Source organism: Anas platyrhynchos, chromosome Z (assembly GCF_047663525.1).
Source record: "Anas platyrhynchos isolate ZD024472 breed Pekin duck chromosome Z, IASCAAS_PekinDuck_T2T, whole genome shotgun sequence".
Classification (NCBI taxonomy): domain Eukaryota; kingdom Metazoa; phylum Chordata; class Aves; order Anseriformes; family Anatidae; genus Anas; species Anas platyrhynchos.
In genome coordinates, this window is record NC_092621.1 from 45,218,831 (window position 1) to 45,231,825 (window position 12,995).

General features: G+C 37.7%; 1 protein-coding gene across 3 annotated transcripts in view; it reads right to left on the reverse strand.

Annotated features, from left to right (window-relative positions):
* Positions 1 to 12,995, reverse strand: part of PTCH1 (patched 1) — a 71,800-nt gene that overhangs the window by 32,875 nt on the left and 25,930 nt on the right. For all 3 annotated transcript variants that reach the window (XR_011805700.1, XM_038170490.2, XM_038170488.2), the window contains exons 3-12: positions 10,970 to 11,159; positions 9,633 to 9,702; positions 9,412 to 9,503; positions 7,852 to 8,050; positions 7,140 to 7,261; positions 5,424 to 5,571; positions 4,479 to 4,610; positions 4,015 to 4,170; positions 3,324 to 3,422; positions 2,039 to 2,164 (exon numbers count right to left, since the gene is read on the reverse strand). Coding sequence is in view for 2 of the 3 variants with exons in the window: in XM_038170490.2 (XP_038026418.1) it covers positions 2,039 to 2,164; positions 3,324 to 3,422; positions 4,015 to 4,170; positions 4,479 to 4,610; positions 5,424 to 5,571; positions 7,140 to 7,261; positions 7,852 to 8,050; positions 9,412 to 9,503; positions 9,633 to 9,702; positions 10,970 to 11,159 (1,334 nt within the window). In the remaining variant the exon portion in view is untranslated. The remainder of the gene's footprint in view (positions 1 to 2,038; positions 2,165 to 3,323; positions 3,423 to 4,014; positions 4,171 to 4,478; positions 4,611 to 5,423; positions 5,572 to 7,139; positions 7,262 to 7,851; positions 8,051 to 9,411; positions 9,504 to 9,632; positions 9,703 to 10,969; positions 11,160 to 12,995) is intronic.

Sequence of the window (12,995 nt, forward strand, 5' to 3'; positions counted from 1 at the left end):
TTTTTGCACATTTCTACATCTTTAATATACATGTGTGTCATTGCTGTTTGTGACCAAAGACAGACTACAGATGCAAGTGAGAAAATATTGAGCAACTCAAACACCAGTTTCTGAACACCCAAGTGCTCCTACACATAAATTCCATATTAATCACTGCCTTAAGAAGAACTTTGATCGTGATGTTTTTATTCTGAATAACGTCAACATGTTCATACAGGAATATGTTGAAATCTCATTGAGAACTTTTTGTTTCTCATTTTGTTTGGTGGATTTTCTGAACTTCCACTGATTCAGCCTACATGGTGGCAGCAGGCAAGATGACTCTTGGAAAGGTATATCTGACTTACATTCAGATTACATTTACAGCTGTTGTCTCCATTTATTTTCCCAGGGCAACCTGTCATGTTCTGATGTGAAGAATGACAACAGAGACAGGCTGAGCAAAATTTCATCAGAGAAGAAAAAAAATAATTTTGGCAGCTGTCACTTGACAGCTTAGCAGTATGTTTAGGTCAAAATGGTCAATCACTGTTGAGTACTGCTTACAAGATGTGTTTAGGCTAAAGTAACTACTGCAAAACTCTATCACTACAAAGCTAGACAACAGGAAAACAAGACTCCTCTTCAGATTCTTAGAGAAGATCTCCAGTATTCTGTTAACTGCTTAAGTTATGTGTTGGATGCTTGATTTTGGGCTGCAGATTTAAAAGACATAAATCACTTCTTCCAAAACAAGTATTACACTTCAAAAATATTTCACATCTTAAGACTGGTCTTTGCCATAACATAAAATAATGCACTGTAATGTTGCCTGCAAGAATAGACATTTAGATTTTGGTTAGTCAGCAGAACTAAATACTGCTAACCACTCAGGACCGAAGCTCTAGTTTTAGTTGCCACAGATAACTGCTTCTCAATTGTGCAGCAAACCAATGAGTCCTTTACTTCCTCTATTATTCACTACCAAATTGCCTATTGAGACAAAAGTGGTAAATGAGTTATTAATGCTTATTGGTCATGTAGCTGCAATCATAAACAGTTTACTATTTTACAGCTTAATGTAGGCATACCTAAATTTTGGAAAACAGCAATAATTGCAACATGTATTGAGAAAAATTGCAGTCCATGCTTCCTCTGGGTAGCCAAGGGCTCAAGGAGAATGAAAAATGACTGGAGAACAAGGCTACATCAGAAGAAAAACGGCTACTGAAAAAGTCTGGTTTGCCTGCTCTGCACCAAGGTCAGACAGTGCTATAAATTGTTTGTGTGTCAAAGCAGTGTCTGATGGGAACCTCCCAAAGCCTTCTTCAAAGAGCCCTTGCTTTTAAAGGAAGCTTTCTTCAGCACCCTTAATATTTCATCTTCCTGAAGTTGTATTATCACAAGCAAATACAAGAAGACAGAGGAAAAGGGAGAGAGAGCGATACATGGTTCAGCACATAAAATTCACATTTTCTCTCAAAGCAGTTGGAATATAAAATTTTTGAAGTTTTCTACAAGGCTTTGTTAAAATTACATTGGGAACAAGGCAGTACAAATTAGTTTTAGTAAAAATGAATATGGCAAACACATTCTCGCTGCTGTCATTGAACTTTGGTTGTAGTTCTGAAAAGCAGCAAATTCGACAAACCTGAACGAAAGGATTAAATTTTCTACTTAGAAATGTTACAGTATACACTAAAGGACAGTCCAATGCTCTTAACTGCCATAAGAATGCAAATCTTTCTGGTGTCTTTCTTCTGCTTAGATGCACACATCTTGCTTTTTGCACTCAACCCAGTTGTGGTGGGACAGGGTTTTCTTTCACCTGCCAATATGATGCAAGAGACTCCAGGCATGAGAAATGGGAGGAGCACAATCAAGGGCAGACAGCTGTTGTTATTACCCAGATCTATGGTAGCCAGTGATCACATGTTGGTTCAGTGAACTGCAGAAGCACTGAACATGGAATTCACTACTATCACTAAAAGGTATCATCATCATTAGTCCCATAATGGGACTAATCTACGAGAGCTAACAAAACAGCACATAAACTTACTTGGAGTGAAAATGCTCGTAAAGCAGGAATAGGGATTAAGGCAGCCATAAAGAAAGCAGTAACATTGCTGATAGATGTAAGGGCTACACTTGCTCCTGTTCGCTTCAAACATTCACCTGTTCTGTCCTGCAAAACAAATAGTGTATCTTAGAAGTCATGTGAATAAGGTGGTGTCCTGCAAATGAAGGGGTCATCCTACAGATATAACACAGTAACAGTGAAAAACTATTACAAGGAAATTCTGAATAAAAGTGTGCATTTCAATAAAAAATATACAAAGTATACTGTCCAGGAGAAAAGAATACGACACATTAAGTGCTAATGTTTTCTTAAGGGTAGAAGACACTATCAGACCTGATTCTACCTTCAGTAGACACAACTAAATTGATACTGACATTACATCAAATAGATCTGTAATTTAACTAGGATGCATTGTCTACTGGTGGAGTCACATAGTGTTCTTAATATTTTTCAGACAAAATAAGCATGTATTGATAACACAGCTACATAACACATCTACAGATCTTGAAGATAGATATAACAACAAAAAAAAACAGCAACCCCAAACCCAGGAACCACACACACATGGAAAAAAAAAAAAAAAAGGACAGAAATCAACATAAGCACAGGACACTTTCCCAAACCAGTAGGCTATTTTGAAGTAGATTGAGGTTATAGTAATGGTACGCTGAACCAGCTGCAAAGAGCACATGGAAAACCTTGTTTGTACCGAACAGGATGAGCAAGTATACATTATTTTTAAATGATTTGTACTTTGGATATGAAACTTTGGACTGAGGATAAAAAGGTCACTATAAGGAAAAGATCACAGAAGCGATGACATCTTAGATTTTATAACATGAATAGGTTACGCTTTGTGATGTTATTGTCAATTATAAGTAAAAGCAAAGAAAAACAGAAAAAAAAAAGTAAAATCTCAAGTTAAAAGTCATAACAAATAAATAAAAGTAACATAATACAAATATATATTTTTTCCTTCTCTTAGTTTTCACCCTAAAATGTTTGTGCTCTTCTATTAAAAACACTCATAATTTTACTGGTTGACTCACATTTGAGTATGTTCCCAAATTTACATTGACTTACACAAAATTTTTGTGCATAATTTGTATTATATAAATCAGGAAAAGATCTCTAGGAAAAAAAAAAGTGTTGTTTATTTATTTATTTATTTATTTATTTTGGTAATTGTTATTAATTATGTATACAGCATCTTTTTCTATATGAAGCCTTTTATTTTTACCCCAACTCCCCATTATGTCAGTACCTCAAATGGAATTCTCTTATTCTGCCCTGTTTCACTGAATGCATGTGCCAAAAGGAAAACATCATCTACACCAACTCCAAGAGCAAGAAAAGGCAAAACCTTGGGGGAGAAACAAAACGAAGAAAAACAAGAAGGTTGTTTCATGGTCTACCATGCAGCTAGTCGTTACATGGCTAATTAAAGTAACTTTAACATTATACTCTGAACACATATCCAAGGGTAAAATAAAAATCAAAAGGATGCAATATAGCTATAAACTTTTATTCTGAAATACATTCATGAACTTCCAGTATACCATTTATGGGCACAAAATCTCACTAAAAGTAATTTGAGTTTTGGGTAAACAAAGAATATGAGATAATATTTGAAGTTATTTTCAAAATATAACATCCTGATATATTATTGCTGCTTCTTATACTCAACCAGATACCATCACTTGTATTGAGACACAGAAAAACAAAGAACCCAGAATCTAGTAATTATACAAACTAAAGGATGTCTGCCTTTTTCTTTAATATCATTTGACATCATCATTACTTAATCTCTCACAGCACAAGCTGTGAGATAGGAGAAAGACATAAACATCTAAAATCAAAATACTTGGGCAGCTTTTTTTCCTCAAAGATTCAGTTGTGTTCATTCAGTAACGAAGTACTAGTAACATAACGTCAGACTCGTGGATCCTAAATACCTGAGTTGTGGCAGCATTAAAGGAAATTCCAATCAATGAGCACAGGCCCAATCCTGCAGCCACTGAGAGAGCAACCAGCAAGACTCCTGCCAGCCCCACAGCACCCTGAGACTTGGCACAATCCCACCGCAACATTGTTAAACAGGCGTAGGCAAGCTGAAAGGAAGGGTGGGAGGGTATGGGAAAAAAAAAAAAGGCAAAATATCAGAGTGGATCCTTCTCCAACAGCTACCTGCCTTCTTCCCCAAATACACTTTGTTACAGGCACTTTTAAATAGGCATATTAGACATGTTACACAGAGGAACAGATGACAACACTGAAGCAAATGTTTACAAATTGTAAGGGTGGGGTTTTTTAAGTATTCAAAAAATGTTCTGGACTACTGACTGGTAACAATGAAGTGGATATTTAAGCCATGCTCTACTACCAGAGACAAATAAATAAATATAACTTGTTTTATTACCATTAGTAAGTAGCCACTAGCTACTCTGATGACGCTGACATCAGAAAATGACTTCAGGATGTCATCCAGGGTGGTTGTAGTAAAGGAAAGCACCTTCTGAGTAGAGTTTTGTGCAACACTTTGATGAACAACCTATGAAAAGAGAAACAAAACTTGGTGTAACTAATTTGAAAAGTTACCATTTTCTACAGCACGCATCCGAACCTGCTTTTGCCTTTATGTCCCTGTTAAAGCACGCACCCTACACAGGAGATTTCACTGATGCTATATGAAACAAGCATATTTTATCATTATTTCCTGGAAGCTACTCCTTATCAAACAAGAATTTGCATCCTTCAGGAAAGGCTACTGCATTCGCAACTCATTTCAAGCATTTAATTTAAATGCTGAAGTGTAAAGGTTTCCTCTTTCTGTAATTCTGGCACTGACTTGCTGCTGTATGAGTTTTGCCTTTAATCTAAGGCCAGCGTGCTCTTCAGGGTACTCCTCTCTCCCCCTCTGCCTGGACGTTTCACAGAGGTCAGAGGCAGCACAGCAGAGGTCAGAGTTTGGGACACAAAGGCCAGGCACTGTCACATGGCCTCCCCACCCGGGCTGCTGCTGGGAGAGCAGTCAACGGCTAGCTAATGTTTTCCAGACACCTTTAGAATAATCACGCCAACCAATTGCTTTTGAATTCCAAGCAGCTCTTCAGTTCCTTCTCGCTCTCAGCAAAGCAGAAATGTGCGAGAGAGCAAATTGCAAAGCCTTTGTGGCTTTTCATATCTGAATAACCAAGCAGCTTCTCAATTAAAAAGAGAATAAATCCCCTTTAAAGCTGAGAGGCAAAAACTCAGTTTTAGTTAAGCATCTTCCCTGAAGCAATACTGTAAAAAGCTGTGAGAAGGAGATGTGGATCTCAGTAAGATTTTATAGTACAGCATTCTAGGTTATTTTCAGTTTTACCTCAACATACATCCTCTGCCAGGCTTCCAGAATTGCTGCTGCCTTATCCTCATTCCAGTTGATATGTGAAACATATTCATACCCCTTGAAGTGTTCATACATTTGCTTAGGAGTCATTAACTGAAACATGGTTTGCAAAGCCTGGGCACTGTAACGTGGAGAGAAATGAGAGGAGAAGAGGCATAAAATAAGCATTTTCAGGAAATTATTTTCATGGCATGAAAACCAAAACGAGAGCCTAATAGGAGCTTGCAGGAGTTCATGATTTTATAGGGCACATGTTCATATTAAAATTGAACAGAGTATAATTATTCTACTATGTATCTGGTGCAGCTGTACTGGTCTATGCAGTATTGAGGCTAATTCTGTTTTCCCTGAAGTTAATGATAGTTTTGCCATTATTTTTGGTAGGATAGGTTTTGTAAGCAAAGAATGTAACCCTGTAAATCAGTTGTAAGGATCATAATTAAGAGACAGATTACTGTGAAGAGGCCAAAGGAACAGTTATTTCTACAAGATCGTGTAAATGCTGTTGGCAATTTGTCATTTGAAGACCTCGGCATTTTTTTCAACCCTTGGAAGAAATACCAGACTAAAGTCACGATGGCTGACAAGCTTTGAGGAGTATAGAATGGCAATTATGCATCTTGACTTTCTACAGCATGCAACTTTATCCAACAATTTTAGAATGTTAAGGAACTATTTTATTTTTCACTAAGAATATATTCTTTGGCTACATAAATTTATTTGGCTAAGTATATTCTTATGATTCTATAGAGGTTAGAAGAAAATTCTTCACTGTAAGGGTAGTGACTGACAAGAACAAGTTGCCAAGAGAAGCTGTGGATGCCCCATCCCTGTGGGTGTTAAGACCAGGTTGGATGGGCCAACCTTTGGGCAACTTGATCTAGTGGGAGGTGTCCCTGCCCATGGCAGGGGGGTTGGAATTGGATGATCTTTAAGGTACCTTCCAACCCAATCCATTCTGTGACTACTTGTTGAAAGACTTATTGCAAGAAATACAGCTCCTTGTTTAGTGTCAATGTAAAAAAAGAATTCAAAATCCATATCAAAAGTTCTCTCTATTAAATATGGGAGAATTGTGCTTCATTTAGCTTAGTGTATCCTATATTTTTCAGAACAGCTCTCATATGCTTTTCCCCCATAGAAATCCAGTGTTCCATGACTTCTTCAAGAGGTCTGAAACAAAGGGTTTTGTTTTATCAGTCAAAAATGTATTCAGGATGTAGTAGCATAAAGAATAGACTTTTCTGCATATTGAGTCTAAACAAAAAGCTTAGTGGAGATTTTTGAATTCTGAGAAAAGTTAAATGTGTGAGCACATTACCCATATTATTTTTCCCCTTTTTCCTTTGATCATATTTCAAAACATGATCAAAGTTGTTCAGTGCTTTAAACGCTGTTCAGTGCTTTATGCATACATACTAAACAACAAAGCTCCCAGGAAAAAAAACTTTTTTCTGAGCAATGTACATTATCATTATGAGGTTAGAAGCAGGAAGCAACGACACCTCCTTAAAGAATTGTCCAATCACTCCATTAAATTCTGCTCTCTTGAGGCGTATCCTCCTAAACAACAGTTCATAATACACATGAAAGGCAGCTGATTTTGCATGATCCTCCCCCCCGTGTCCCAAAAACCAAACCCTAATGGGGAAAAACCTTAAAATTTTCTTTAACCATTTGTTTGTTTACCTGACAAGTTTACCAGAACTGTTCTTGACTGTTCCACCAATAATCAACTCTTCCTGCCAATGCATGTATTTTCTTGACAGTCCATAGCATCCACCACTCAAAACAAGGGCTACATCAAGAGGCTAGAAAAAGTGATAAAGAAGCAATTAACCAGTTGCATAACTTCAGACAAACTCACACCCTAACTCAACACCCTGTGCATTACAGTGAGTGATATTAAAGATAGCCTAGGAGGTCCATAAAGAGAAATGTGTTCAACAGATCAAGTGACCAAACAGCATCTTCTCCAAAGCCTGCCTGAGAGACAGATACATAAAACTGTGACCCATTACTTCAAATTCTTCACAAATGTCAACAAAGTTGGTCCTCCCTGAAGGAAGGCTTTGCTGCATGGTGTGAGTGTACAGAGTGGCTGAGCTGTATTCCAGTAGTGGCTATCTCTGTCTGATGCATTAAGCCTGCTAAGTGCCTCATCACCACTTTGCCATGCTGGGCCAGCAGCTGACAACTGTACTCTCACTCTAAATACGCAGGATTAAGTATTGCATCATCAAATGATGGAAAGATAGAGAGTCTGGGCTAGCAGCAAATAACAGGAACTGAAAAATGACGTTGGTCAAGAATATGAACTACATACTACTCGGTACCTTCTTCTCTCTTCCCTGCATCCCTCCTCCCATTAACAGATAGACAAAAGGATAGGAAAACTTACTTTGGTGGAATTTTTATTGGGAGCTGTGATTGGGCAATCAGGATCAGCAGGATTCAGGCAAGGTCGATCCATATAACCATGACCAACCTCTGCTTTATTCAGCATTTCTTCCCAGCTCTCCACTTGGTAGTTTATTTTCTTTAACTCTTCCAAGAATTCTAAGGGGTCAAAGTTGATCCACTGCAAAGGAGGCTTTCCTCTGCAAGAGAAATCAGGGAGAAATGATTTTAAAAATGGAAGAAAAAAGAAGTACTGAAACAAGCATACTTTAAAAAATCGTATTTGCACAAATAATCGAGTCATTTTGTGTTACAAGCTATAACCCTTACTGGTAAGGTTGTTTCATTTAGTGTAAGGTGTGTTTTAATTGCACTTTTGTTTTACGTACTTGTAACCCTGTTGTAATTCTAACAAAAATACTCAGTTCTTACAAAGTTATTATATCAAAGGGAATATTCACAGGTTAAAAACCCTTCCATTTGCAAGAAAAGCAAAACAAATTATCAAGCACCTAAATAACAAAACAGCAGCCAACTGCTGCTTTAAAGAATTAGGGGGAGGGGAGTGGGAAAGAACAGAGGGGGCAGAGGAAAGAAAGCATTTCTCATAGTATCAGATTACTTCTTGTTACTATAATAATCATCTTGCAGATGTAATCAATCAATAAAGCTGATGTTTGTTTATCTATAACAATGCTGTGCTCCTTCAAATGCCTTGGCAGCTTGACTATCAACCATCAAGCTTTCCTGCTACTATGGCTGTCACCACTATCACTGTCACGTCTCCCACCCCCCACTTCTGAATTTGTGATGTTGACAGACTAGAAAGGCTTTTGGCTGCCTTATTCTGTGGTTCAAACCACACTGTATCTGCTTAACCAGGCTTAAGTCATTATTCCGAACCTCCCAACCAGAAAACACAAACCCCCTTATTTCCCCATCTAAAACTGTACACTAAAGGTTACGAGATGGCCATTGCAAATTGCTTTTACAGAGATATGCAAACCAGGACAGAAACAATAACTCAAATGCTAACTCTTGCATAATTAACAGAAATGCCTGCACAGATTAACAATTAACTCTTTGTAGGATTCAGGGCTTATAATATCACACTTCTAAATTGTGAGAAACCACCCACAAAAGATACTATATATAGTTTCTTTAATGATCTCATAAGCAAAGGATTTGTTTTTTTGGTCCTTAGGAACACCTGAGATTTAACCCAAGATATTTTCTTAGGAATAAATTCCTTATTAAGAAATATTTTTTGTAATTTATTGGGGAAAAAAAAAAAAAGTTATTTCCAAAAGAAGGATAAAATTCTTTAAGCACGGATTCAGAACTTAGGTTTTCTTTTACACACTACCAGAATAAGAAAAAACAACACTGGAATTAAATCAATGCCTACAAATCAACTCCTAGAAGCAGAAATGAAAAAAATGATCCATGCATATTTTCTGTAGAGACATTGCAGTTTTTATTTTTTGTTAAAACTCAAAATCATACATAGTTACACAATTAAAATCAGTCAGACTAGAAAGTTATACAAAAGCGTGCTTACAATAGATAGGCAGTTCCTGACTGTAGCTTTGCTCCCTCCCAGAAGCAGTCCAAAGGAGTGATAATTAAGCAAGGATAAAGATATTCTATGATCTGTCAAAACCAGAAGGGGTAAAAACACAGTTAGACTAGAATACAATCTAATAGAATACAATCTACAATCTAAGCAAACTGAATCATGAGAATACAAAAAGCTTATAACTAAATCCCTGCTATGCATACCTGGTCCATGTAACCTGCTTCTGTGATGAGTTCTCCTGATTTGTAACATAAATGTTCCAATTTCCATTGTCTGTAATAAAGATAAAGAACATATTTTTCTTCAACAGTTACTGAAGTTATTTTTAAAATGTAACATACTTTTAAAATTGCAACTTATATTCACACATTGGCCTCAAGCAGCAAATCACTGAGGAGGGCAAATTTTATTCATGATAGATGTATCACATCTCACATAAAAAGCAAAGGCCTTTCTTCTTGCAGTTACAGAATAGATATGTTTCAGTTATTGTAGACTCTCTCTGTCCATGGAGCTGCTTTTGAATGAGCAGGATGGCCCACATTGCTTACTGGGACAGAAATCTGGCTTTATATAAATGAGACCACTTGTGATTTCAGGTATTACCCTATGACAACTGAGAGAGAAGTTGTCTTCAGGCTCAGAGGACTAGCATACTCCTAAACTGACTCTCACACGCAGGAGGAAAGAAACCACTAGGATTTCTGCCTTCCCTTTTCAGATGCATTACAACTTCTGTTGTCATAACTTCTCGCATCTAAAAACAAAACAGGAGCCAGGCAAGAGATAATTAGAGCCTTAGCATTAACTCATCGATGTGCTGAAGATATGTCCTGAAAGATACTGGGGTTCATGCCTCAGACAGCACCCACAGACACTTCATCATGTAAGCAGTAACTCTGAAGGAACCGCTTTTCAAGAAGATAGCTCACTAGCCCAGAACTGGCACTCTCCTAAGATGTAGCTTTAAGATTTTTCTTGTTGGACAACATGCAACTCCCAGCCTTCAGTATGTGCACAGACACTCTGAAGGCCAACTCTACTATGACACTACATTACCACACAGCTGTTGTTTCACCCACTGCCACTTCTCACACAACTGCATTTCCCTTTATATCCAAACTACTAGAAGGACAGTAAACTGTACTAGTGTTCACAGAAGTTATGTGCCTCATGACAGTGTCAACAAAGTGATTCATCTCTAATATGGAAGGCTTTTCAACATTAGGAATCCCACAGGTAAGGTCCTATGTTAAGAACACGGACATCACACCTTACTGAAGACAGGTGCTGGATATTGTACAGCTGCTCATAGAGGTACTTTTCTAAATCTCTTCCAACTCATTTGTCCCATTTTATTTGTCAAAAGCCAGTTCATCACTGCTATCATGCCACAATGTCAAGTATCAAAAACCAGTGACGTTCAAATCAGAAAGTCCTACGGGACAGGCTCTGAAGTGCTAACCATTTAAAAGCATGGGTAGGGAAGCATGCACCCACTTTTTCGTAGTTACAGGAAAACTTTTACTTTTCCCCTTACCTGTTGTACATATAGACATGTACTCTGCTGGCCTGAAGTGCAGAGTCAAGGTGCTGTCGGAGTGCTTCTGTTGTTAGTACATTAGCACCATCTTCCTGTGGAGTCTGAATCATGAGCTGGGGGTTAAACATGGCCTCTTCTCCAATCTTCTGCCGTGTGTAATTTAGCTCCCGGCTCACTCGTCCACCAACTGATGGGAAAAAATCAACAGATTTGTACTAGCCGATAATTGCTTATTCAGAATGCACACAATGAGCACTCTCCAGTCAAAAAAAAGCTCTGCCACACACATGGACTATTCTACCTCAAACTGATCACAGTATAACTAGTAACAAATTTATTTTAGCAACACTGCAACAAAAAATACACTCCTCATAAAGGCACCATTGCCCCAACTGCACTAAAATATCAACGCGTACACTGGAGCTTCAAACAGTTTTTCTATGTTATAACCGATATTCCTCATGTAAAAAGTTTTTTTTTTTTAAAGGAAGAAAAAAGAAAAACCTTTTCCTTGCAGACCAGACCAAATACTCCTATGTTACAATTTCTTACACTTGTATAAACACTCTGCTCCAATAGCACATTTCAAGATAAATGGCTTTAATTTACACTCTTCTCCTAAATAATTTGGCAATGGCAGAAGGAGAACGTTTCTCTTCAACTAAAAAAAAATGGAAGAAGGAAAAAGTAAGTGAAGCCGCAAACTTCTCTCAGTCCTAAACAAAAAATAAAATAATAAAAAAAAAAAGTTCACATAAAGAGTGAATACTTTTGAATGTAGCAGAAAGGACTGTCTATTGTCTATTTGCCCTAGTAGTTTGGTACCTGCATAGCATGCTGTGATGCAGGAGGTAATTAGTACACAACATCTGTTTCTAAACCCAGATGAGCTGAACAGTGTGCTCCATACCAAAACATGATTTAAAAAAAAAAAAATAAAAAAAGAAAAGAAAGAAAGAACAAAGGAAAAGGCAGAGGGAAACCACAAAGTAGACAGGCTCTAGAGGGAGCCATATTCAATTTGCCTTGTCAAAAATGTTACGTAAGAATGGAAAATTATCTTCCCACTTAGAGAATAGTATTCAGCTCCAGTTCATATACTTCATATAACCTCCCCTGTAGTCTCTCTAACAAGTGCATGTGGGAGGAAGGGTCAATTAATTCAGCCAACTAGCTGAATCAAGACCACATCCAGATGAGGAGGACAAGAATACCACCAACATGTTGTTTCCATCTCTTACAATTTATTACCTTTATTGCTCTGCGAAGTCCAAGCTACAGACCTGCTCTAATTTGTTACATTTTTTTCAGTCCCAGTCACCTTGGCACTGGTGATCTGAATTACTGCCAAAATTTCACTCTGCAACAGTGTGAACAGAAATTAGACATGCACATCTATCTCTTCCTAGGCCATATAATGGAAGACGAATCTGCAACCTGTTGGCAGGGTGGGAGATGACATTCTCAAGTCTGAACAAGCCAGTGACATACTTATATCAGCTGGGCCCTCAACCCACCCATAAAATGCCCTCAGGGCTAAGAGGACCACCAGGCAAGAAGCTGGGCCCCTGCAAGGATAAAGCTGTCAGAATCAGACCCTCAACAATTAAACTGTATTGTCGTTTTGGCATGAGGCATCACTTAATCTCTAGATCAAGAATTCTTTGAAAAAAATAAGTATTTCACCAACAAGCTCCATTTTCTCAGCCTGTCACATGTGGCATTATCTCCTTCACACCCACTAACAATGGCCAGCTCGCAGTAAGAGAAAAATGAAAAGCAAAGTACAACTCCCCCACCTAGATTCCCTTTATAACTTCTTAGCATCCCTTTTACTACTGCATACGTCTGGTAAAAAAATAAATGTGCTAATTTATATCAAGAATAAAAGACTAAAACACTTAAGACTGCCTCAAATGTTTGACTGTGTATATGCACAGAAATTATAGCTAAATGCAAATTCCAGTCAAATAGCATCCTCCGTAACTAAACAATCACTCCACACTGGAAGTTAGTTTGCACA